The sequence below is a fragment of the Nymphalis io genome, chromosome 2 (genome assembly GCF_905147045.1).
Source record: "Nymphalis io chromosome 2, ilAglIoxx1.1, whole genome shotgun sequence".
Taxonomy (NCBI): Eukaryota; Metazoa; Arthropoda; class Insecta; order Lepidoptera; family Nymphalidae; genus Nymphalis; species Nymphalis io.
Window position 1 is genome coordinate 10024065 of NC_065889.1, and position 28000 is coordinate 10052064.

General features: G+C 33.6%; 3 protein-coding genes across 3 annotated transcripts; 1 reads left to right on the forward strand and 2 right to left on the reverse strand.

The window, feature by feature from the left end:
- Positions 1-86: 86 nt before the first annotated feature.
- Positions 87-5717, reverse strand: LOC126774953 (uncharacterized). The gene is made up of 8 exons (XM_050496633.1): positions 5611-5717; positions 3401-3482; positions 2986-3195; positions 2442-2532; positions 2241-2294; positions 2062-2158; positions 287-396; positions 87-181 (listed from the first exon to the last, which is right to left on the reverse strand). Exons 1-8 carry the CDS (start codon positions 5715-5717, stop codon positions 87-89), a joined length of 846 nt encoding a protein of 281 aa, XP_050352590.1.
- LOC126773673 (serine/threonine-protein kinase polo) lies at positions 3738-28000 on the forward strand. The gene is made up of 11 exons (XM_050494746.1): positions 3738-4035; positions 20954-21062; positions 21442-21666; positions 22116-22320; positions 22598-22790; positions 24069-24295; positions 24645-24778; positions 26206-26387; positions 26550-26683; positions 26785-26897; positions 27172-28000. Exons 2-11 carry the CDS (start codon positions 20964-20966, stop codon positions 27364-27366), a joined length of 1707 nt encoding a protein of 568 aa, XP_050350703.1. The 5' UTR covers positions 3738-4035; positions 20954-20963; the 3' UTR covers positions 27367-28000.
- Positions 9862-20031, reverse strand: LOC126773735 (pancreatic triacylglycerol lipase-like). Its single transcript, XM_050494846.1, has 11 exons — positions 19804-20031; positions 17180-17286; positions 15386-15541; positions 14551-14688; positions 14068-14171; positions 13649-13776; positions 13259-13399; positions 12908-13006; positions 12029-12140; positions 10958-11100; positions 9862-10267 (listed from the first exon to the last, which is right to left on the reverse strand). The coding sequence occupies exons 1-11, from the start codon at positions 19901-19903 to the stop codon at positions 10089-10091; spliced, it is 1407 nt and encodes a 468-aa protein (XP_050350803.1). The 5' UTR covers positions 19904-20031; the 3' UTR covers positions 9862-10088.

A 28000-nucleotide genomic window follows, 5' to 3' on the forward strand; every position in this document is an offset into this window, starting at 1 on the left:
AAACGTCGTCACGAAAACGGTTAAACAAGATGGTAAAACATTTTTACAATAGGATTTTTTAATAAAACATATTTGATTATTTATAATTATTTAATTGGTGATCGTAAGATAAGGTAAAATATTTCAACGAAACTTAAAATAGATGCACTGAAGAACAAACCTACTATCCCGCCCACTGTGACTGCAACAAAGAGATCTATACTAGTATACATATTTTCAATTTAATTTCAATTATCAATCCTATTTAAAACCCTCGATTTTTTCACAAATATTTATGTACACCTACCTACTAAATCTAAGTCTGTACGTAGCAGATTTTTCTGATACCGCATCGTGGGCAATGAAGCCATTCGTATGTTCACCAGAGTACCACGCTTTTGGTCTTCTACCCATCTCCTATAATATTATAATACATTATTACTTGTCATGTGAAAATCGGCTATATGAATCCCGCATTAGAGTAGCAAGGAAATAATCTCCAATCCTTCTGCTTAAAACAAGACGAGAACATTGCCCAGCAGTTGGCCATTTACTTTTACAATTAATATTACTTAGCTTAGCTTACGAAACCGTAGCCTAATTTACATGTCTCTTTTTATCTCTTTGCTAAATTTGTTGTCGAATTAATTACTGTATATATTAAACTGAAAAATGAGTAAACAAGGCCTGCTCCTAATGGGCAAATAAGAGGATGGCCTAGGACGGTCAATTATAGAACGCCATTTCATTAAAAGAAAAACAATGATTTACTTTAACTTTTTTATCTTTACATTATGGTACTGTTTTATTTTATTCGCCGTAATTAAATTATCTTTACTAACTATCTGGCTTTAACATACTTAATTGTTCGTAATACACAATAAAAGCGCTAGTTTTGCTCGGACCGGAATTAAATGCACACTGCAAATTAAAACATTACCCAAGCAATTAAGGGTAACGTTACCACATCAATCAACGGTCGATGCCATTGATTGACGTCGATAAATAGTTGCGGTAGCTTTGACTCATCGACATATATTACTTTTTGTCGACTTAAATGTCGATCAAACTTCAATGGTCAAATCATGGTGAGCTGTTCATCAGTATTGCCTAAAATGTCTCGATAATTGTGTTCTATTCTATCGATAGATCGATTGGAGTGGTAAAAAAGCGACGATCGGTGTAAGGTCGATTGGACTGATAACACCCTAAGATGAAATATTGCTCTTATAAACGTAGATATAAGAAATTCTTATTAAAATATTTTGGCTTTGTCTATTCTTGATTTTAATTATTCTTTTGTTTTATTTCACATATACTATATCGTATACTAAAATCTAACTTCTATCAGTATCTAAAATGCGAATCTTTATCAAATGTCTCACAGTGTTTGTTTGAATGGAAAAATTGTGTTGCGAAGCTTTATTTCACAAGTCATCTGTCAAGGACGGCTGCACGTTTCGTTATATATTATGAATTTTTCATTAACGCCAACATAATAACTTGTGTAAATTAACAGTAACTTAAGTAAAGTAACAGTTTTTGAATGTCCCGCTGCTGGGTAAAGGCTTTTTTCCTGTCAAGAAAAAAATTTCACAACTCTACTGCGAGTTTCTTCATATGTACAGAGGTGTTTGTCAGAATTTTATCCAAGTTTCCTCGAGATGTTTTTGCCTTCTGTCAAGCATGAAATTAAGTATAATCACTGATTAAGTACATTAAACCTGCAATATTTGATTAATATCCACTTGTTCTGTACCTAGTTCTCTCTCATCTCTACTGGAAATATGTAAGTAAGTAGAATAAGGTATATACGTATATATTGTAATATCAATCTATGTTTACTTAAAACAGCTATATCCATTATACCATGAGTAAGCTTCAGCCTTGAGTGTGACACGGAATGTTGGTTTTCTAGTTTTGTAACGATTTTCAAATAATTTATTCACCCAATCACCCTAAGAACTGAGTATCAACATCGACAACATAAAACGACTTAAGGGCTAGCTATTAAAATTTTTGTAAGCAATGATTATTTATCTTTTTACAAGTTAATAAAAACTGTATGAGAAACTTAGTTACTTAGACACGTGAACAATACTAAGTTCATTCTCATTGCAGGACGGTAGACATTCTGTTGCATTTGCGACGCCTTCGTTCCCTAATTTTGTTTTCAGAGCTGTTGAAATAAAAATGGGAACGTATAACTTTATCTTTTTATGTTTTAATCATTATTGTTTTTCACGTGTCCATCATCTTACCCTCATACGTAACCAAGCAATTCAGACCTGTATAATTACAGTAAATATTTTTGTCTGAAAAAAAAGGTGAAATATATTACCACTTTTTCTTTTAAAATGCTAAATTAAAAACAAAAACCAAGTTAAAGTGATTCTTTATGAAATTGAGATGGACTTTTTAGAGAAGTTATTAAAACATAATAATATTTATGTTTAACTCACAAGATAAATCTCGCACAGGATGTACGCATCCACAATGTTCAAAAGCCTTAGCAGTACTTTTTGCTAAGCGACACGCACCATAAGAATATACCTGTAAACATTTTTTTTAAACTATACTGATCTAAGCTGATAAAGAACGAGTAGACTTTAATGTTATTAAATATTCAAATCCGGAAAATCAACAATATGTATTTCATTTCGTAAATTACATTTTACAGGTCACCTCGAACGATATGTATCATGAAACGAGGATATATTTCTTCCAACACGCAGAGGAGCATGATTATGTATTAGCTTTCCAAAATATCATATAAAAGAAAATTTAAAACACTTAGTCATTTTAATTTACGGTTTAAGTTACGGAGTTAACATTACTTTAATATTTTTGACCGAAAACTAAAAAACTAATAGATAAAAATGTTTCCTATTGATAAGAATGGCTTGCGTTCGTTCGTCGTTATTTATATTTAAACTTATGTATTCATAATATATACTCCAATCATCTTATGTTTTTTGGCCCGCTACCAGCAAATCTTTTACTAACCTTATAAGTATGTAGTGACTCTTTAGGTATTTCGTAGTTGTAGCGACATTTTCTTATAGCAATATCTTCATATTGCAAAATATTTTCATTGTCCACTTCTATAATCGAAAAGTCTATATCTATACGATTTTCTGTGTTTGTTTTGACATCGATTTTAAACTTTTTATCTAAAACATTTGTTGATAGTTCTTCTGAACTATGAATTGTGACCTGAATTATGAAAAACCAAATAATTACAAGCGATACGAGATAAAGGTTAACTAATACTTTGGTAAATAAACAACTTCGTTCATTTTACTAGGGCAAATAAAATACCAAAATAATGTTTTTAACGTACAGATGAAAATAAAATTTAAACAAGTTTCCAAATTTTTCAGCTATTTACCTAAAACTAACTTTATTTGCAAAAACTTACTTGTGCATCAGACAAAATACCAAATGTTAGAACCCCTGGGCCGGTACTTCTATTGACAACGTACTTAGAATCTTCTATGTATCTGAAATTAACTTTACATAATAGCATTATCTGATAAATTTTATTATTACAATATTTAGCCAAATTAAACCCAACAGCGATCATCTTATCTACACAAACGATGATATCAGTTGATTATCTAGAAGTTAGCTGCAAGTGTAGCTTAATCTATATTCAACAATTGTAGATCAAACACGAGTGACTTGTTAACTTTGTTATGATATTGTGATATAACAATTATTGTTGTTGATAGCGTTACTGAACTAATATGTGCATAATTTACGTGAAATAAAGGAAATGTGATTGTATACAAACAAGTAATTCAACGATAAAAAAGTGATACTAAAAATGAATAAAATGTGTACTCCGTTAGCTGAAATAGTGTTCAATAAGGATTGTAGCAGACATACTTGCTGTGTAAACTATTAAAAGAAAAACACGTTCCGTATTCAGAATCCACAGAACGAAAATTCTCACAGCAAGAGAACGCCTTGCCATTGAAATGACAGTCTGCAACTGTTTCATCACATTTTTTGTGAATCTAAAATAAACTTCAATTAAGAATTAGCTAAACGGTAAGATATTTTATTCAATTATTAAAATGAAATCAATTACATTTTTAGAATAACATTTTAGGTAGTAAATAAAATTATATTAGTTATTAACTCGTGCCAATGAGTTTTAAATTTATATTAATGAGAAAGAAAGTTATTTCATACATTATCAATTATATTCCTCCAAGGTACATCGCAAGGTACTGGCGTACCACAAGGCATGCACAGAGACCGGCTACAAATACCACGTCCAAATACTAGGTCTGCTACGTATCTCTTGTAGTCATAGTTTAATGGATCCACCAAGCCTGCTATTGTTTTATTCATTACATTACAATATGCTTACAATGAAATAAAACTAAAGTTTTACTAACCGAATCTATCGATTTATATTTAAGAATTTCACTTTTAGATTTCACTTAGGATCTATTTAGTTTTCCCTTATAATTGATTTATAATTTTCTAAATTAATCGCATTTTCTTAAGTCCTTTCAAACTTTTTTTATGAAGTATAAAAAACAATTCTCTAAAAGAATCTTTAGTACTTACCATAGTTTTCAGACAGCTTCTTTAATACACTCTTAGGAGAGTAAGTTTCGCACACGGTCACAGCTGAAAAAGTTGTATTCCAGTACAAGTAGCGAGTGTCAGGGGTAAAACTGACTGTATTTCCCCGTTGTACCACTGGCATCAGGAGTAGATACAGACAGCCAATAAATATACACAAAATTAACAGCCATACCGCTCTAAAATCAAAATTATACGGAATAAGCTATTTAAATAATTTATTTTCAAATTTGAAACTTACAAAGGATAGAAAATATTAGTATCAATTTAATTTATTTAAGTGGAAGGACTTGATAGCCTGTACACAAGTAGAAAATAAAAGACTAGATTATCTATTAATTCTATCAGAAATATCGCGAAATGTTTTTAATAATAATAATTGCATAACTCGTTCGCAGGTGCGATTAATGAGACTTAAAATATATATTTCATAGCTCTAGGCTATATCACGCCTTTAAATTCTCTTCATATTTTATAGTACACTAAAGTTAGTCAAAATGTATATATTACCATTGATATAATAAATAAAGTTAAATCGCAGTCTGCACAAGTTAATGAAAAAGTTGACAATATAAAACGCAATTGAAAATATAATTACCGAGTATCAAATAAAATAATTACGGTAATAAAATTTAAGCTTATTCATCATTTTACACAATATCATCAAATAATTCATTATTATAAAATAATTAGAGGAACAGCTTTGTGTGATCAATCCTAGAGAGATGGTGTAGTTTCTTACGAAATATAGATATGCAACTATCGATAAACAATGATTCACCATAAACAATCATATCAATGACGAAAGAGCTCTATTTAAAAGAAAGCTACAGTATAAACAAATAAAGTCACTATCTTTATTTATTTATTTTGTAAATTTTTGATTTGAAATAGTTACATTACATATAACTTATAAGTTTAATAAACACAAGTAATCATTAGGATCTTAAAATTATCTGGGACAGTCGACAGAGATTATTATGGGTGAAATATACGTACTAAAACTTATGGCCAATAAAAAGTACTTACCGGCTCAATCTTGTCCCCTTTTCTTCAAAGACATATTTTAAGCCGTGAACTCCACTATTTCGCCCGAAAAATGATAAGCTTTCACTTAAACACCCGCATGCGATCATTTTGTCAACCACTCACAGTAAATCCTTTTATTATTGCTCAGTAACCTATTGCCATTGTCGATATATTTAATTTCACATTCTAATTACACTAAAAGCTATGATTAAATGATACATACTACATGAAACATTCAATATAATGAAACATTGTATCTACCTTTATTATTGTTATTATTATAAGCCTAGTCCAGAGGGTGGATCTACCAGTTATCTGCCCGATAGCTGGTTGGAATCACTACGGGTACGCGACCCCGGACTGCTCTAGCTACTAGTGTCACATTCCTGTATCTTCCGTGATCACAGTATCCTCACCCCTCTCCTTGATACGCTGTTTCCCAAAATTATCCTAGCGTCACGCCAAAGAAGAAGGAAAACTAATATTAAACCCGGAGCGGTGCCTCCGTTTAGGCGTAAGCCAGTCACCTGCGGCCAAACCAGCACCACACGTATTGACTCGTCATTCCTGCGGATCCTGCTGGGGAGGAGGAGAGGGTGGCATGGGTACTGGGCAAGCCAGTGTTGCCATAAAGTCGCCTGGCCCAGGCGTAGCAGCATCCACGGAGAGGACACTTCGCTCACCTGTCTTGCAGGTGGAAAACAACACGGAGAGTGGCAGTCACCGGTTATAAGTCAGCACGAATAGGCGTAAGTGCGGACGCCAGGGGCCACTCTTGACAGTAGGAGGATCCATTGTAGATCCATTGATCAGTTACCGCCTGCTTTAAGTCGGGCAGCCCCCGATCAATAAGGTACTGATCCGCCTCAGCGTTAACTTGTTCCGCCTGGGTGAACGGAACACAAGCCTTACAGCTAGACGTTGACGCTGTGACATTAACCACCTGCTCAAAGAAACAAAAATCTCAAAACCCACAACAACGCTGCTTACATGCGCTTTGCGACATGGAATGTCCGAACGATGAGGACAGGCTTCCCAAACACCTACGGAAGCTCCGATTGCGCCCAAAAACTGCGCAATACTTACAGTATCGACGTGGAGCTTAAAAGGCTCAATATCGATATCGTAGCCTTACAAGAGACCAGAACTGAAGACGAAGGGTCTTTGCGTGAAGCTAACTACACTTTTTACTGGAAGGGCAAGAGTTCCTTGGAAACACGAGAGCATGGTGTAGGTTTCGCGGTTCGAAACCATCTCATCAACGCCATAGAGACACCTGTAGGCGTTTCCGAGCGGATTATGGTCTTGCGTCTAAACACAAAAAGCGGCTTTGTCACGCTAATTTCCGCTTACGCACCGACGCTTAGTTCAAAACCTGAGACCAAGGATCAATTCTACGGCCAGCTCGATGAGACAGTGCGCAGGGTGAATCCAACTGACAGACTGCATATTTTGGGTGACTTTAATGCCCGCGTCGGTCAGGGTACATCAGCCTGGCCTGAATGCCTCGGTGCACACGGCATAGGCAAGCTTAACGACAACGGACAACGACTGTTGGAGTTTTGCTCAAGGCACCAGCTGTGTGTTACCAACACCTTTTTTAAAGGCAAAATGATGCGGAAAGTCTCGTGGATGCACCCTCGATCTAAACACTGGCACCAATTAGACCTTGCTCTTACAAGAAGGAGGGATCTACGGGAAACGCTCCACACGCGGGCGTTTCACAGTGCCGATTGCGACACCGATCACAGCCTCGTCGCTACTAAAGTCCGACTTGTCCCTAGAAGAGTCCATTCTTCCAAGCCACTCGGTCGAAAAAAGATAAATCTTTTCAAGACTCGTGACATGGAAGTAGTGGAGTCATTTGGGGAACTCGTCCGCGAAGAAGTTGCAACTTGGGATAGTACGGCATCAGCGCGAGTCGAATGGGAAAAAGTCAAGTCTCTTCTCACTGACACTGCAGGCAAGATTTTTGGCTATCAAAAGGCAAAATCTTACGACTGGTTTCAAGAAAACGAGAAGCACTTACTTCCCTTAATTGACTCGAAACGCCAAGCCGCTTTAAATTTTCGCCTTAACCCTTGCGATGCGACGCGTAAAGATCTTACGAAGGCAAAAGCCTCACTCCAGCGTAGCACGCGCTTCTTTGTAAATGCGTATTGGACAGAGCTCTGCCAAAGCATCCAAGCGTGCGCAAACGCGGGGGATATTGGCGGGGTGTACGCGGGCATCAAAAGAGCTCTTGGACCTACTCCAAAAAAGACGGCACCTCTCAAGGAAACCGACGGTTCTGTTATAACAGACAGCACCCGTCAGATGGCAAGATGGGTAGAATACTACAAGGGGCTCTACTCGTGCCCAGTGGATATTCAGCCAGAAGCAATGGAGCTTGTCCCGAATCTGGCAACTTGGCACGAGCTAGACGTTGCACCCACAGTAGAGGAACTTTATCTGGCCGTCAAGAAGCTCAAATGCGGAAAGAGCCCCGGAAAAGACGATGTTGTCATCGAAGTCGTCAAGCTTGAGTGCCTCTTGCCCATCCTTCATAACCAAGTTTCTAACTCAAGTTTTTGTACTCGGTTCTTGTCAGAATTGGATGCCCCCCAAAACTCCTAAGGATAGTGCAATCGTTCCACGAAGGTATGGACGTTACCGTCCTGCACAATGGCAACGCATCCACGCCATTCGACGTACGCCGTGGTGTTCGTCAAGGTTGTGCACTGGCCCCCACCTTGTTCGGAATATTCTTCTCAGTGCTTCTGAAGGTTGCTTTTGGAGATGAACAACAAGGCGTCCACTTACACACGCGAACCGATGGTAGGCTGTACAACATCTCAATGCTCAAGTCCAAACGCTACAGGGAGGACCTATTTGTAGATAGTCTCCTCTTCGCTGACGACGCTGCCTTCGTTGCTCATGACCAAGCTCAACTCCAGAGTCTAATGGACAAATTTGCCAGAGCGTGCGACCTCTTTTCAATGTCCATAAACTGCAAGAAGACCGTTATTTTAGCGCAAGGATGTTTAGAGCAACCAGTCATCTTGCTTAACGGCGCACCTTTACAGGTGGTTAACAAATTTTGCTACCTTGGGTCGCATTTGTCGAGCAATCTCTCGCTTGATGCAGAGATCGACTTCCGCATCGGCAAAGCAGCCTCTACGTTCGGGAGGCTCTGTTCAAGGGCTTGGGATAACAGACACCTTACGGTAAAAACGAAAATGCTTGTTTACCAATCATGTATCCTAAGCACACTCTTGTATGGAGCAGAAACGTGGACAACGTACGCAAAACAAGAACGCCGACTAAACACATTTCACTTGCGCTGTCTTCGGAGCATTCTGGGCATCACATGGCAGGATCGCGTGACAAACGGGTCTGTTCTAGGCGAGGCACAGCTGCCTAGCATCATGGCCATTCTCAAAAAAAAACGGTTACGGTGGCTGGGACACGTGCATCGAATGGAGCAGACCCGTCTTCCAAGGCAAATACTACTGGGAGATGTTGTGGATGCAAAGAGGTCTGTTGGGCGGCCTATGCTCCGTTACAAAGATTGCGCTAAGCGTGATATGGTTGCGTTTAACATCCCTAGCAATCGATGGGAGGAACTGGCAGAGGACCGTGCCAAGTGGCGACGCCTTATTCACGAAGGTCAATCAAAGCATGACAATGACTGGTTAAACCTACTAAAAGAAAAACGCACTAGGCGTCATGAGCGGGCTTCAAACCCCCGCCCATCTGGGGGCGCATACACTTGTCGGAAGTGCGGCCGGAGGATCCTCTCTCGCATTGGTCTATTCAGTCATGAACGCAAGTGCCTTCGCGATGCCGCTTAAATCATCTGTCAAAGATGCAGAGGCCTATATATATATTATAAGCCAGAAGGGTCTAACAACTGGGTTCTGGACAATCGTATATGGTAAATATATTTTTTTATGAGTTGCTTCATAATATATGATTTTCTTCGAAATATCCTTAACGTAGTACTCATAAAGATTAATTTATTGATAATATTTTTAATGTATTTGTTTTGTTTAGAAAATTATGTTTACAAATATAAATTTATATATATTTTAAATTTTTATACGTAATGTCTTGATAAGAGCTTAGGTATGATAGCTGGTTACAATAATCACGTCAGTACTGGCAAAAGCTTACAATGGAGTGAAAATTAAAATATTCTTAATTTGTCTTTAAATCATTGCTAATTTATCAAAAACATTGGTGACGCATACAAATACAACTAATTAAATTATGACAAACAATTTATTTAATATAAAAAGGGAACAAAATCTTTAAATAGTTACAGTACAAATATAACAGCAATAAGAGAGTTTTGCAGAGATCAGGCAAGTAAACCATACAATTTCATAAATAAAATACAAGATAAGAGACACTTTCTAACATTATTTTAAAAACTAGTCTATAATAAATTAGAAGATACATTTCCTATAAAATATAATTTTCAAATGATATTAATTTTAGCCCAAACTCAACAGTTTCTGTAACCAACTCTTAGCAGTGGTTGTAGTAACATCTTCAAGATCTGGGTCAGCGTAGGCTGATGTTACCTTCGGTATCACTTTAACAGACCGATCTAGGCGGAACCCTTGAAGTAAATCACGTAACAAATCTGACAATGGATGGAGAAGATCGTCCTCTGATGGTAAAAAAATATTATTATGTAGAACTATATATATATCAATTATGACTTTGGTACTTTGTTGTTTGTGCGGCTTGGTTTAAAATATAGTTAATATCTCATTAACTGACAAAAAACTATCGGACTTTCTTACAAACGATGCTTAGCGGGTTAAAATGAAAGCGACTTTGTGCGAGTTTGCTTGGTAGGCACCACCCACTTAACGGTTAATTAACCATCAAATAAACATTACTCGTGCCCCTTTTACTCACTGGGCTCTCTGGGCACGCGTCCAGGGCCCCACCATAAATAGGGAGTCCCCTAGTCCCTGCCAGATCACCAAACAATAACCGATATTTATTACCGAAAAAAATATTTTAATGTCACGGTCACCCCATTACCCTATTGTGCCCAGGGCCTCCAATAGGTTAAAGACGGCCCTGACAATACCTCGTATTACTATTTTCTGATCTAAAAGTCAGCGATAAAAAAAAACAAAGTGATTACAGGCACAACCGACATAACATCTTAATTCGCATTATTTGTGGCTTATAGGCATTGTAAAGAATGGATAGTATTTTTCTCAGTGCCAATATGCTTGTGTGGTGATGACTATTTATCATCAGTTGGTACCCTTTCTTCTCTCCTATATTATGTGTGGTTTTAATTTACGTACTATTTATATTATATCTTATTCAAAGTACTTACGACAATAAGGCTCTTTTTCTGATGTCAACACGAAGTAACCTCCTCGAGCCCGAGGTTGCCCTGACCCACCAACTGCTTGGATACCCATTACAGAACACGGAGACGACAATCTGTTACAAGCAGCTAGCAAACTCGCATTCACTCTACAAATGGAGTTAAACATCTATTAGCGCGGCTTGGGGGTAAGGCCGTCTCCTCTCCTATGTCCCCTCCGCCACCACGCTCTACTACACTACTCTACTCCCTCATCGCGTGCTCTATGAAGGTATTGGCTATATATTATACAAACGAAAAATACATTTATTTCGGAAACGAAACTCAATGATTTTCGATTCGATGTTTTACATCTGCTGCTCCTTAGAAGACGACTAATTTTTTTTTATTTATAAAATAACTTAGCAAAAATAATCCATTAAGTTTTTGAAAGCATACATACACTTCAATATGAGTACGGGGATATATTTTTTTCTTTCAAATGTTTTTTCATAATACAAACTGCCTCGTTGATCTAGTGGCTGGTCTGCGGCCTTACATCAAGCCACTAGATCAACTTAAGGGGGAGGATAACTTAAGGAGGTTTAATTCCCAGGTCGGGCCAAAAAAAAAGTTATTGAGTCTGTCTGTTATTCTGTCAGAAAATTCTCAGTAGCATCCGGAGTCTGGAGGTTGGAAGTGTGTACACTCCCGTGCCTCGGAAAGCACGTAAAGCCGTTGGTCCTGCGCCTGAACTCTTTCCGGTCGTGTTGGATTGCCGTCCCATCGGATTATGAGAGTGAGGGAAGAGAGAGGATGTTTGCGCACACACTTGTGCACTATAATATCTCCTGCGCAGTTGGCTAATCTCTCTTGAGATTGGCCGCCGTGGCCGAAATCGGTCTGGAGGACATTATTATTATTTTTATTTATAATATAAACTTTACTTAAAATGGAACCCTGCATGACGTTAGTATTACTTAAATATAATTAACCAAGAAGAAATTTCCGATAAAGTTGAAGTAGTCTTCACTTTCACATTATCAATATTCCATATATTTAAAAGTATCTAGATTGTATAAGAGGACTTTCACTCACCCTTCGTAAGTTAAATTCCATTGATGAGCTCGAAATGTGCAATTATTGTTGATCAAAGATTCCGTGAACAGAAGATAAGCACGACCGTGGCTGCAGATCGCTTGTTGTAGTTCTAAATAAATTATTTTTATATAAAAAAGCTATATTAATCGTACAAAACGCTTACTGGTGGTAGAGCTTTGTGTAAGGTCGCCTGGGTAGGTACCACCCACTCATCAGATATTCTACCGTAAAACAGCAGTACTTGGTATTGTACACAAGGGACATAACATCTTAGTTCCCAAGGTTGGTGGCGCATTGGATGTAAGCGATGGTTAACATTTCTTACAATGCCAATGTCTATGCGTGGTCACCACTTACCATCAGGTGGCTCATATGCTCGTCCGCCTTCCTATTCTATAAAATAAAAAATAAAAATAAAAAAATAAGTTCAACTAATATGTATGTATGTACCGTGTATATCTATAATGTACTGACACAAGTTTTTATTACAAATACATTGTTATTATTATTATTAACTACAAACTACTGGTAAGGTACTTAATGTTAATGTAGTGTGTAGTACACTAACTGATAAAGTCATACTTAGGTTTATAAATTTAATAACTTATTACAAGAGCTCTTTATAAATTAATTCAGCCTTCAATTTTTAACTAAGGTATTTTCAATCCTAACAATAATAATTTAGCGTAAAATTGTCAAGGATTTAATATAAGTTTCGCGCGTTTTTAAATGAAATGTTTTGCACGCGATGCTCCCGATACCGACCATTATGAGTTTCGCCTGGGTGCAAAATTTTATGGTAATAACTAGTTTGACAAGCAAGTTCTGTTCAAATGTAATTACTAAGAAAATGTTATAAATTAAAATGTTACTTACTCGACGGTGAAATTGGTAACAATCGTGCCCAAATCGAATTCGTTTTGTTTCCACATCCCGGCTGTTTCATACCACCGTTAGGATAAAAGTCTGCATGACCTGAGCACACGTCATCGTGATTAACATACCCAATTACATACACCTTCGTGAACATATTGTATATAAAAATAAAATGTTTAAAAATTACGCTATTCACAAAAAATGCCTAATCGGACATCTAGAAATGGATGACATACCATGAAATAATAAAAATCAATATTTAAATGTAACGAAATAAGTCAAAATTCATAACCTCCGTGACAGGAACGCGGTTGACCTAATAAGCTTTGAATTATCAGTAATTGTAATCACCAATAGGATCTGGTAATCCAAAACCAATCTTCTGCAACAGTCTCCCATTTGTGTGAATAACATCAACGAAATCAGCATCTGTATCGTCTAAACGCTCTACGCGATTTGATGTCCGAAAACATGGCTGCGCTGGATCTAAGCCTAAAATAATTTGATTGAAACGTGTAAAATAATTTTTAATGCAATTTCATTAAGTGATTGATTTTTTAGGATATAATACGAAAATTGTATTGATTTTATTCATGAATTTAATTTCTAATTTAAGTCACTTTGTCAAGGCTACGTAAATAAAACCTTCCTAAAATTACGTACGTTGCAAAAAACAAATACGAAATAACCTTAAAAATTGTATATATAAATCTAAATTAAATTAAAAAAAATATATATTACCTGTAATTCTAGAAACTTTGCCGATGTGATAAGAGACGTAAGATGCGATATGAGCTCCGAGACTGTGACCGACGAAGTGAAAATCCTTCACTTTGGCTCCAGTTACTGACATGAGTTGCTTCATGAAACTATAAGCGATAATAATATTTTCTTGTACATTTTTAAGCCAAAGAGTAAAAGTATCTCTGAGAAAGTTCATTGTATATAATTATGTGGTTGAAACGATGGAAAGGATTATTAATCATTATTTATTCAAAGTGAACCAAGCTCATTCCAAGCATGAACCAAAGAAGCTGATATTTTTAGAGGAGCATTTACAAATATTCTTTATAAACCTTGCGACCTTCGATCGAGATACAGATTTTAATCAATTTGAATCTATTTTTAATCTTAATTAACCAGATATACTTTCTATGTACCCAGTAACATCAGAACCAACGCGTCGTGTGTTGGCAACGGCTCGCCAATATTTCCAAGTGTTACCGCCCTTACTCCAATCCACGGCTATAACATTCACGTCAGCCTTAAAAATACATTATCAGAAAATAAATTAAAATAACATAGTTAATTACCATTACCAATGTTTAATAAGCATTGGTAACCATTTTTCGACCATCAGACTGACCGACCGATTATTATTTTTCAATTATTCTTTCTGCTGGTCTTCGTCATATTGAAAAGAGAGAAAAAAAAATATAATACCCCGCTTATTTCCTCTACTGTTATCAGTAAGGCTGGTTCATTTGTTACCCATAGTATTCTTGCCATAGTCCTAGTCATTATCTGTACACAGGTTGTTTTAATTTTGATTTGTCATAATAAGTTGAGTATAAGAAACCAGGTTATTCCATTTTTAAAATAATAATAATTTATTATATAAAAAGTAATTAAACAACAAATACCCATTCAAGAAAAGCGCCAGTCATCTCGAGTACCCAAGACGCATTACTGTGACTCATAAATCCATGAATGATTAATATGGTTTTTCTATCCGGATTGAAATCCACCCATTCGAGACCAAATTGTGATCCAGCGAAGACCTACATTCAAAATTATGTTTTTATGTCATTTTGTATATTAAATTCTAAGAAAACTATCTTACGATAGTGGTCAAACTTGCAACTTATTTGCGTGAACGTTAGATATAAATATTCCTAATAGGAAATCGCTGCGTCAAGCTTCAAGGCTCACCACAATGCAGATAATGCAACGCAAGTTAGAACGAAATGGTTCTAATGATTTATATATGAGTAACACAAATTACGGCAGACAATAGTAACAGACGAGGCTAGCCTCGTCTGTCATGTTTCCGTAATTTAAATGTATCGTTATTTATTTTTTACATTACATATCAGGTGATCTCATGTTTGGGTCAAAGTTTGCAAAAATAACAGTAATAATTTATGCTGAATACCTAAGACATTGGAATATCTTGTAAAATACGTTTATTATATTATATGCATGCCTAAGATTCTCTATTTAATTTGTAGTAAAATAACTCTACACAACATATAAGCGATAAAAATGTACAAGTATCTATTATTATCTTCATATATTCATGTCTATATTTTTATTACTAAAATTATAAATTTGCTCTGCTTTCAATAAGTAAAAAAATGTTAACACACCAAATTTCGACGAACGCGGTATATTTTAAACACTATTGATTATAATGTGGAAGTGTATGCGCAAATACGTGAATCCTAATTTTACAAATGAGAAATTTAATTTTTTTACCTGAACCCTGCCAGGCTTAGGACGAGAAGAAAAGTAGAAATGCGTATTGACATCATCAGAAGAGTCAGGGCGCATATTGAAGAGCCATATTTGTCGTGTCAGAGAACCTAAGCCGAAGCAGTCAACTAAATCAGGAACAGGAAGGATAGTAGTTTCCTAGAAGAAAATTCGAATGAATAAACAATAATTATAAACATTTGGCATAAGAGATAAAGAAAAGTTGTTATTAAATACTATTTAATTTACGGCATTTTTTTTATAAAATTAACTTTCCATAATACTTTGATGGATCTTTATTCAAGTGTCAATAACAATTGTACACACTTTCAACACAATTGGATGCATGGCATAACAACGCATCAAGAAAAAACAGGAATATTCATTTTTCTACCTCTTCGGATCTACGACCTTTGTCTTGGACCTTACAAACCAGGAAAATGACTTAACAGTGAGTGAGCCGCTCTCTAACAGAATTTGATTCCGTTGATCGGATTTTCGTGCCAACTTTTTTAAACATTAGTCTACATAAGTGATTATCGCCACATCCCATAAACATTGGTACTGATGTAACCATTCCTTACATCGCCAGTGAGATATTGTGTCCCTTGTGCCTTTGATCTCTTAAATTGTCGACTGGGCCAGATTTGTTCTCTCTATAAAACTTTATTTCATTGTACGACATATATTATAACAGCCAAATTGAACTTAATGAAATATCTGATAGTATTCAATCGATAGCACCAATCATTGCTTTGAGATTGGAAGTAAAAGAAATTATAGCACAAAAAGACTTGAGATGGAAAATCTGACAAAATATGGAGATTAAACATTATATTACTGGTATTAATATTAAATGATTAAAGCTGATTCACATAGCTAGCGGACGTGGGGAAAAACAATGACAAAAAGTGCATAAATGTAAATAATTGATAATGTTATATGATAAAAGGCACAAGTGAATTACGTTTACGATAGCCGGAGGATTTGAGAAAAACCAAAGTTTCTATTAACACTAATTAATTACTAAATATTATATTTAACATAATGCTAAGATACAATACTGCTCGATGCTGGATGCAGATATTGAATCCTACCTTATACATATAACTTAATCCTATGAAACAATACTGATCGTTACTGGATCACATATTGAATGATACATATAATTATTTCATCCTAATATATATTTAGGTGGTACGTGCAGAGCTGACTCGCGGCGGCGACTTCGCGGCTAGGTGTTTTTAGGCGCTGTACGTGACAAATGTCTAAATTGTTAAAGTACTGATCTCTTAACTAGGTCGCGTCGGCGACTTCGCGGCTATGTTCTGCTTCAGCGATCCTCCCTGAGGTGCTGTATGTAACAAGCGTTATATCAATATGACAATATTATTATTATAAAGAGGTAAGTTTTGTTTGTTTGTTTTTTTCCGGATACACGTTAAACTTCCAATCCAATTGTGTTTTATTGAGATGTACAGATATGTATAGTCTTAATTTTAATGAATTTCAACAACAACAATATATAACAAGAGCTTGTTTTTATTGTTGCTTGGACAGTCACGGTCCCTTTCTAAAGGTCGAGTACCTACATAAGGCGTTCATATGACTCTAATGGTTTACCCGGCGCACGTCAGTAAAACTCCCAGTCGGTATGATGAGAACGTTGTCCGACGTATTCAACAATCAACGTCATATTCATATTATACCTAAAACTTCCTCATGAGTCACTCCGTTCATTAGTGAAAATATAATTTCTTAAAAAAATACAAATATTTTACTAAATCAATTTAAAACCTCATAACTGGCGTAGTCGATGTCAGGCGTGGTCGTTGCCGTAGAGTTACTTTTAGCATTCCATTTAACGAATTCCTTCAGATCGTCAGGACTAATGTGATTTTCAACTGAAATTGAATAAAGCAAAAATATACTAAATTTGTTTGGATTAACAAGTGGAATATAAAATAATTTATAATGGAATTATGTCGTCTTCACGAACTGCGAACTGTATTTAGGTGTGTGCTCAAACATATGTACACTCTCCTTATATCTACTATCAAGTATTTTTACGTTTTTAAGGCACACGAGTCACATTGCCAATTGTTTGACAGAAAAAAACATCGTTTGGTATGATCTGGGTTTCGAGCCCTTGTCCTTGGCATCTAAAGGCGTATAAGCTGGACTGGACTAGTAAGGCTATATGCATTGATGAACTTGATTTCGAAAATAAATAAATAATACAACATTTTTAACAAAGATGCAATCCCGAAAATCAAACGATACCAGTGTCATATTCAATTCCAACTGTATTTAGGATTTTTTTGTTGAGAGCAGACAGACAATCGGCCAATTGACAATGCCTTTTGAATTAACAATGTCATAGACATTAGACATGTTTCGAGCTGGTGCACCAACCTTGGCTGGTCGGAACTATTGTTCTTTTTATATTGCTCAAATTTTTAATATTAACAATCATAGGTACATAGAATTTCAATTGCCTAATGCACTTTTTTAATAACATATTCGTTTGTTATTCTTATTTTTTTATAATATATATATATACATATGTGTGTATACATATGTGTCAAAGCTTTACGATTTTACCGAAATTTGGTTATACCTAATAATAATTAACTGATTAACCGTGTATAACGGGGTTACCGTTACACATTTCCAAATTTCCACATGCTAGTTTTTATTATCTGCACTTTAATGTGCTAAAGATATAAACCTATAATTGCTATGACCTAGTTTTTTTAATTGTTACCAAGTAAATATTGGTCATTAGATTTCGCACTAAATAAACTTATCAACACGTAGTCATTACCAAGGACTAGGTCATACCATATGGTAATGAAATTTTATCTTTACAAAATTAACTTAAAAAATAGACACATTTAATCTTTTTATTAATTTATAGATGTATGTAAATTCATAATCAATAAAATTATTTATCTGTTTTACGTTATAAAAAAATTCTCATCGAGTGTAAAATATTATTATGCATATCATTTCTTCGAAATTGAGTTAAAAAATATTGTGTAACTTCATCGCGTGTAGTGTCTTTGATAGTTTTCGGAAATGTAATTCATAATTAAATTTAAGCTGGCTATTTTCAAAGTATGCGGTTGAAATAAGTCAAAAGCATTACAAGGATTTTTTCTAATAAATATAATTATCATAATATCTTATTAATACTCATGCAAAGTTTATAAAAATTTGGTAATACAAATAATGTTGCCTGCAATTTGCTAAACCATGGACGGAACCGTACCATTTAATAATATGGCACTATATTGAAATATTGTAAATATGATTAATAATATGCAATGAAAACACTTATTTCAAATTTAATAAAAGCATTTGATATCAAAAATAATGCTTTCACAAATTACTTTTGTGCAAAGTAGGCACATCGTTCGACCCAGTTTCAAGTACGAGTACGTTACTAGGGCAGATGTCTCCAAGGCAACCTATCAACCTAGCTATATCCAATGAATAGTCGTAAGCATTGGTGCTAACACGCAATGTATTGTGTTAATGAAAATGAGATAGTGTCTTGTTAAAATGAAATCGCTTCGGAATCAAATATAAAGGATGTTAAGGTCAGGTGGAAATTTAAATTCATCATAATTTAAGGTTCCAATTAATGTTAAGAATATTATAAAAACCAGATACAATAAGTTTTGAAAATTGTATAAAAGTAAAAAAAAAATTTAAGAAAAATGGTTTAATGATAAGGTATGATCAAAAAGTTTATTCGAAAGTAAATAAAAGAAAGAGTACCACCATTACCATTGACTTCATATTTTATGTTTAAAAATAATTGTGAAAATTATTAACTATGCCATATATTGCAATTACGAACAAATAATTGTGAAATGAGTAAGGAATAGACTATTTCTTTCGAGATGTCTTTAATAAAAATATTTCAGTACGTATCTTTGTCTTGATTCAATATTCTTGATTCTATACTATTCTTATTGAGCCTGTTCCAATACTTCTTACCAATTTATCTGTAATTTTTAGCTTAAAGATTCTTTAACTGCTATGTTTACCTATAAAGTTAAGTCTACATCAACAGACTAATATGAGACTATTTTGTGTATAATTAAAAAAAGTGTTTTTTACCAACCTTATTAAGGAAATACAGGAATCAAAAAAGAATTATAAGGAGCTAAAATTATATGTATAAGAAAAAAAATGGAAAATAGAAATTAAAGTAAGTTGTTATTGGCCTATTTGTATACGTAAAGTACTGAGTAATCAGGTTTTTAAAATAATGGACAGAAAATAGAGATGTACAGCTACAAATAAAAACTTTCAATTAATAACTTGAAGAAATAAAAGTTAAAAATATTGCAAGGATTAATTGTAAAATAATAATTATATAAATAACAAATAAAAAAAAATTAACTTACGTTCGTCTGTTGTTACCCAGGTACGTAGAGCAGTTCCATAATTAAATTCATAAACTGCAATTACTGTTATAAAAACATAATAATTATTAAAAGAAATCATTGCACTAAAAACAAAGTAATATAAAAAAATACTGTAACGATAATAATTACTCCACCGCGACAGTCCTCAGAGTTAAATAAGAAAATAAAACAAACGATCGTGTTTTATGTACAGCTATAAACGCGACATAATTACATACTGATTTATTTTAGCGAACAAGCGGCAAATAATTTGCAGGATGTAGTCCTGGCTGAACAAGATAAATAATTATTATCAGCTTACACGTGCGCTAATACGTAATAAACTTATCCATACCTCAATTTTTATTTAAACACCATTTTAAATTTTCTGTGTACTATTTAATCTGATCCTTGAAAATTGTTTATGATACAATAATTAATTATTATTCATTTGTTTTGTTTGAAATAAAAATACTCAACATTTTAAATTTATAAAATGTATATAAAAAGTACCCTCTTTATATAATAAACCACAATGATAAAATTTACAAGTCTATTAATTATTAGTCAAAAATAGTTATAATTAAAAAAATACAATTATAATTATAATAAAAAAAATTGTAGAACTGGTCTTAAAATTAATAAGGATTAACAACTCTTTAAAAATAATTTAATATTATTACAAAAACAAAATAAGTAAATCATTTTTCTCTAAATTTTAATTTTAAATGTATAATAAACCACATAATAAGTTTTTTTACATATTTTACCGGCTAATTTAACGGTTAATTAAAATTTTATGTAATTGGAATTAAAAGTTAAAAAAATTAAATTGTGCTGAAAACACCTAAATTAAATTATATAACTTGTTGGCAAGGTATATAATATTGCTGATTATATAATAATTATTTAAAAGACAAAAATAATATGCCACAGTAGTGTAGTATTTACTTTTACAGTAGACATTTTTTACATTGGCAATATGATTAAAAAGAACGCTCTCATTGGCTTATGCTTTTAAAATCCATAACAACTGTCTTCATTTCAAACGATTTGCCGTTTGAAATATCCTTTGTGAATTTGTCAACAATCTTCAATATCTTTGCTTACAATTATTAACGTCGTATTTTATTTTACTTTATATTTTAAGCTTATTTATAATGACGTCAATCAAAGAAGATGAAAAGAAAGAAATTCCTGAAATAATACATGATCCCCAAACTAATTGCACATATCAAAGGCTGAGATTCTTTGGAAAGGTAAGTTTAATTCTGAAATTGTTTAATTATTATTGATATTATTTAGAATTATGTAATCAGTTGTATTCATCGATTTTATGAATTATAATTAGAACTCATGTAAAAATAACATATTTTTATATGATTTATTGAGGTTAGCATCTGTTACTTTAAAAAAATGATCGTTGGTTAACGGTTTCATATAACGTAATTTAATTAAAAAATAATTTAAATTGATTATATAAGTGACTATTTTAATGATTACTTATCAAAATAGCAGAATTTCTCAGTAAAATTTAAAAATTCCGTTATAAACATGAGTTATAAATTTCAAGTTACTTGAATAGTTTTACTAACTTATTTTAAGTTAACTAACAAGTGTCAATCAATTGAATTCAAGGGTGGCTTTGCAAAATGTTACGAAATACAAGATATAGCATCAAATCAAGTGTATGCTGGAAAAATTGTTTCCAAAAAACTTATGGTAAAATCAAGTCAAAAAGAAAAAATGGCACAGGAGATTTCTATCCATCGGTCCCTGCTGCACAAACATGTCGTTGGCTTCCACAGTTTCTTCGAGGATTCACTCAATATCTATATTATATTAGAGCTGTGCAAGAGAAGGGTATGTATTAATATGATCAAATTTTTATTTTATAGACATATATCAAATGACATACTAATTATCTAGTCTTAAATTCGTTATGTGTGTTAATTTCTATGTTTTAATTCAATGCCTTAATTCCTTTAGCCAAAGTACATATATCAATCACTAGAAACTGATTTGAACATATGTATGTTCAATGGTTATTTATAGTATATTGAAATATTGTTTATGGTTGCTGTTTTTAAAACAGTGGTTTTGTTTTTACAATTTTTTAAATTGCTTTATCTGGAACTGAGTTGTGTCAACTCAATAAACTTTATAATAAAGAAGTATTCTTAACACTTCTCTCCATCAATAACAGTACTAGGAACAAATCATTTTCAATAACTGATGATAAGCTTATCATACTCTCTAAAACTTTGTCATTTTAAGTGTTGTAATAAACATAAACTGATTTTAATTAACAGTCAATGATGGAGTTACACAAACGTAGAAAAGCCATATCGGAACCAGAGACACGGTTCTACATGCACCAGATCCTGCTTGGCGTGCAATACCTGCACAGCAAAAGGATTATCCACAGAGATCTCAAACTTGGCAATCTATTTCTTGATGATGATCTCCATGTTAAAATTGGAGACTTTGGTCTTGCAGCCAGGATTGAATATGAAGGTACAATTATCTTTGCTAGCTTTGGAAATGATTTTCAAATAAAATATAGAGTTCAATAAAACCTCTACAAATAATAAACAAAACTCCAATGCAAATAGAAATTTATATTTAGAAATTACATGTACAAAATATCTTTATAAAACTATTTACAAAGTTGCATCAAATATAGCTCAACATTTGTAGCATGTAACATAATTGTTCTAGTCATAGTATTACAATTCACTTTCAACATATAAAATTGAAGGCAAGGAAATAATGTAGTTAATGTAACTTTTAGGAGAGAGAAAGCAGACTTTATGTGGTACGCCTAACTACATAGCACCTGAAATTTTGACTAAGAAAGGACACTCATTTGAAGTGGACATCTGGAGCTTAGGTTGCATCATGTATACGCTGCTTGTTGGCAAGCCTCCATTTGAGACTTCCACACTTCGGGATACATACAAAAGAATAAAGCAGTGTGAATATAGGTTTGTAAATAATACTTATTTTAATTATAACAATTAAAATGTAATTATATTAAATATAATATATATTATATAGCTAGAAATGTTGAATTCATTATGAAACATTGTATTACTATTTTGGCTGTAATATATTTAAAGAAAAGTCTAGGACATGTGTACTATTTTTTTTATTGATAAGACAAACTAGCTTAGTATAAATACTTTTAAATTTCTTAGTGATGGGGTAAGCCTAGCTCTACAAGCTTGTTTCGCGGGCCCGTGGCACTCAATACGTAGTCGATACGCGCAGGCTGTTATCAACGATAATACTCTCAATCAACGTTACAGGTTTTACATATATGTGTTATGGTGATGGACGCACATGCATATTGTCTGTAATGTATTCATGCAACTGCATTAAATTGTCTGCATAATGTTGTTGCGAGTGATAGGGTAGAGTTCTGACCAATTTCGACTAGATGCCACACTCAAACCATTATAGTGCAAAAGTGTGTCTATAAACTCAGATGCATACTCACAATCGATGGGACAGCAATCCAAAGACACCAAAATGAGTTCAAATGTAGAAATAACGGCTTCAAGGCTTTTTGAGGCATGAATCTAAATACTGCCAACTTTCAAATGAAGGACTTTTTGTGAGAATTCCTTAACAGAAACATTTTTGATTGCCCATGTGTTTTGAACCCAGTACTCGGAATCTGCAGTTTTATAAGCTAGTCACTAGGAAGTCAATATTACACTAATATGTGAAGTATTACCAGCAAAACTGTACTCCATCATTTTTAAAAAATAATACATAATTTTTAAATTGTGTTAGATGTTCCTTTGTCTATGCATCATTTACAACTACTGATACAACTGATGATAAATATTAATTAAAGTTATAAAGGTGATATCTACATTACACCTTGGTCACAACATATGTGGCACTTGTTATACCAGAAAATTGAAAAGGTAGTTAAGTGGCTGGCCATGAGAATGAACATATACAGCTATTCATCAATGCTTACATACAGTTTGTGTTGTTTGTTGTTAATGAAATTTTATTATATGTATTCATTTACATTACGTCACTTGTCTTTATTTTGATCTATAAAATTGTCATATTGATTTGAAACTCTGCTAGTATACGATATTTGAACACTACTCTACTAGAATTCAGTCTTATCAAGCTGATGTAATGATTGAGGCTGGAAATACATAGTTGAACTAGTAAAAAGTGAGAATACTACATAGTTTATGCTTTATATTACACATCTTTTCATTGAAATGTATCCACAGAATTCCATCATCACTACGTAAGCCAGCAGCATCGATGATAGTCCTACAGCTTCAGTCCAATCCATGGATGCGGCCGTCTGTGGACAAGTTGTTACAACATGAGTTCTTCTCATCTGGTATTATGCCAGCTGCATTGCCACTGTCTTGCCTCACAACTGCACCTAGAACTGATCAACTCGAAGGCATTGCATTACACCGCCGACCACTCAACGAGGTCAATGCTAATGGTGATTATTTGATTTGATATTTTGTTGAAATTTTTTAACAATACTTTTTTAAGGTATAATGAGAACCATCGACAAACCTGATGATAAATGGTCAACATTGCCCATACTCCACGGTGAAAACTCCCATAATAATAGTCCAGGAAAACCTCTGGAGAAAGATGATCATACAACACAACCTGTGTGTGTGTGTGTGTGCGAAGGAATAATAATAATTTACTTAATTGTATGCCACAAAGATATAAATTTGACAAGGAATGATCCCAACTAAAGTTACTACAAATCCTCTTTATTATTTTGTTATAAATATGAACACAAAAAAAATGTTTCTAAATTATATTTTCTTTTCCAGATAACATTATGGCAGTGGACTCGCCAGTTAAGCGTGCGTCGCCTGCAGAAGAGCCGCGTGCAGTTGAACCCACCTCGCATCGGCAAAATCTCATCGCCCTTCGCGATCAACTGGCTTCGTTGCTTACTAACAAGGTAACCTTTAGCATTAGACAATACAGAAAATTTTCTTTTTATAGGATATAATACAAAATACTTGCTATTACTTAATAGTCGTTGGCGGTAAAACAGTGGTCAATTACTTCAGTAACTCTTATAATATTGCTAGTTTAGAGAAACGATGTAACATAGCTTATCAATATTTCAGCTAGTGTGGTAGTTTAATTAGTCATTTTACTCTATTTTTTGAGTATTTTCACTTCTCTTTGTATTTGTGACAAGGCCTTTAAGAAGGGTTGGCGCTTATTTCGCACCGCCAAAAATGAAATTTTTTTTTTTATAGAATAGGAAGGCGGACGACATTATGGGCCACCTGATGGTAAGTGGTCACCAACGCCCTTAGACATTGGCATTGTAAGAAATGTCAACCATCGCTTACATATCCAATGCGCCACCAACCTTGAGAACTAAGATTTTATGTCCCTTGTGCATGTAATTACACTGGCTCACTCACCCTTCAAACTGGAACACAACAATATCAAGTACTGCTGTTTTGTGGTAGAATATCTGATGAGTGGGTGGTACCTACCCAGACGAGCTTGCACAAAGCCCTACCACCAGTAAAATTATAAACAGAAATTAGAAACATTAAAACCTGGGGTGCATGGGCAAAGAATTGATTTTCGGTTAAGAACTGTTTCATCCAGGAGGCAATATGATGAGGAATAAATTATAATAATTAGGGATGTAATTGATCTATTTTACAAAGACTAAATATTTGCATCCAGAGCTTTGCTCGCATTTCGCATTAGAAACAGCTACTAGTATGCTTGATGCAATTCTAATTCTCGTGCATCTATAAGGATACGTTGTTGACACTTTCTCTTTGTCTTGTATGTTTTGATTGTTTACTCTTTTTGTTAGTTTATATGTATAGATATCTTTTAAATTTTTCTATTGCAAAAGTTCATTATTCTGTACTGAGTAAAGTATATATAATAATCGTTCTCAGTTAGAAATATCGATAAATTAGGAATTGTAGAGGAGTGCTAGTGAATAAAACTTATTTACACTAAAAATCCTCTGATAAAACTTGTGCTTTCGGCCTGTAAAAAAAATGTACTGTATCACCATAATGTACCACTATCAGAACAATTTTTTTTATGTGAATATAGAATTAGTTAAATTAGGAAATAATATTTATTACTGATTAGATAAAAAGGCGATTTTTAGTTTTGTATCAATTGAAGCAATGGTTAAAGACAATATAACTCTTTTTTTCTTACACAAAATACAACATAATAAATTATACACAACACAAAAATACAGCAATAGAATAAACAGATGTTTACACTTGTACTCCACCATCAGACCCCTCCAGGGTGTATTTATTATGCTTATCTTTTATTGAAGAATTTGTTAAAGTTCTGGACTTACTGATAAGATGTTATGTTTTAATTTAGTTAAAATGCCGCCGCGAGTGCCTTAACGACGACATGTGCGATCCAGCCGCGCAACCCTTGGTATGGGTCGGAAAATGGGTCGACTACAGCGACAAGTATGGTTTCGGCTACCAGCTCTGTGACGAGAGTGTTGGTGTTATGTTTAACGACACCACTAAACTCATTATGCTTGCTAATGGAGTGTAAGTATAAAATGTTCTTATCTGTTAAAATTTATATTTTCAACAAAGACAAATCCATAATTCCAAAAACTTTTAAAATTTAATATTTATTAATAAATATGAATGACTTCTTATGCAGCATATTATTATAAATAATATTTAAAATGAATACAATTATTACAGGAATGTACATTACATCAACCGGCAGGGCCAAGAGCAGTATATGACCATGCGTGAATACCCACAAGAGCTGGACAAAAAGATGAAACTTCTTACATACTTTAGAAGATATATGACAGAGCATCTTATGAAAGCTGGTTAGTTATTTTCATGTGTATACATTTAACATGATTATTTTGATATATATATTTTTGTTTTTAAAGTATAATACCATGGTAATCATTGTTTTATTTAACAGGTGCTTCCGTGCCAGTGAGAGAGAGTGATGGTCTGTCGCGATTGCCACACTTGCACCAGTGGTTCAGAACCACACTAGCAGTCATTATGTACCTTACTAATGGAACGTTACAGGTAAGTACTTTTTGAAATTGTGATTAAGTTAGTTAGGAATATAATTATAGACATAATAGTAAATAGAATTCTACAATAATTTATATAATTCTTTGACTATTTCCGGAAAATTGTATACAACGCGAAAATCGGAAGCATCTATATAAAGAAAATAGACTTTAATTGCCCATTAATCTTAACTCTAAAATAATTGTACAATTTACAATAATGATTTATTAAAAAGAAATGGGGCATTAAATATAATCTTAAGTAATTTCCAATTTCATTATTCCAGATAAACTTCCAAGATCACACCAAAATTATCTTATGTCCTCTGATGCAAGCTGTCACTTACATTGATGTTGAGAAAAACTTTAGAACATTCCGCTTCAGTACAATTGAAGAACATGGCTGTGATAAGAAATTGTACACAAACCTGACATACGCACTAGAAAAACTTAATAGCGTACTAGCTAACAAACTATGCTAGCCTCCTACAACTTACTGACTATGGACCTAGTGTAGCTTTATATGATTATTAAATGAATTGATACTCTGCACAGATTGATTGTAAGGAGATTTAGTAGCCAAAGTGCTAATTTGTGCACCTATGTATTGTAATCGTTTTGTATTTTATTCTTTAATATTTAGATAAATTAAAGATTAGCTGAAAAAAAACTTCATCAAATATGCCAAATCCAGCAATTCCAGATGGATATCTTTCAACATACAGCTTATTATTTATTAGTCTCCCAATATCTTCTTTCAATTGTGCATATAAGGTTAATCAATTGTACCAAAATTGCACAGTGTAACGAGTAAAATTATGACACATTTAATTAAAAAAGTATTAGGATTATGGTCATTTTTCAAATGGAATATTTACACACTTATGCCAATAAATTGTATTGTTGGAATATAAATTACATTCAAGTGCCTCACATTCTAAATGTTATGTTTGAATATTAGGATTAAAATTTTAGTTTCGTTTTTTGTTAATTTGACCATTAAGGGAACAAATAGTTGCACCATGACTGAGCAGCCGGGTGCTAGCAGTTACATGATGATGATTTTGATCATTTTATTTAGTTTTAGAACTATTTTTAAACATTAGTTTTGTGCTT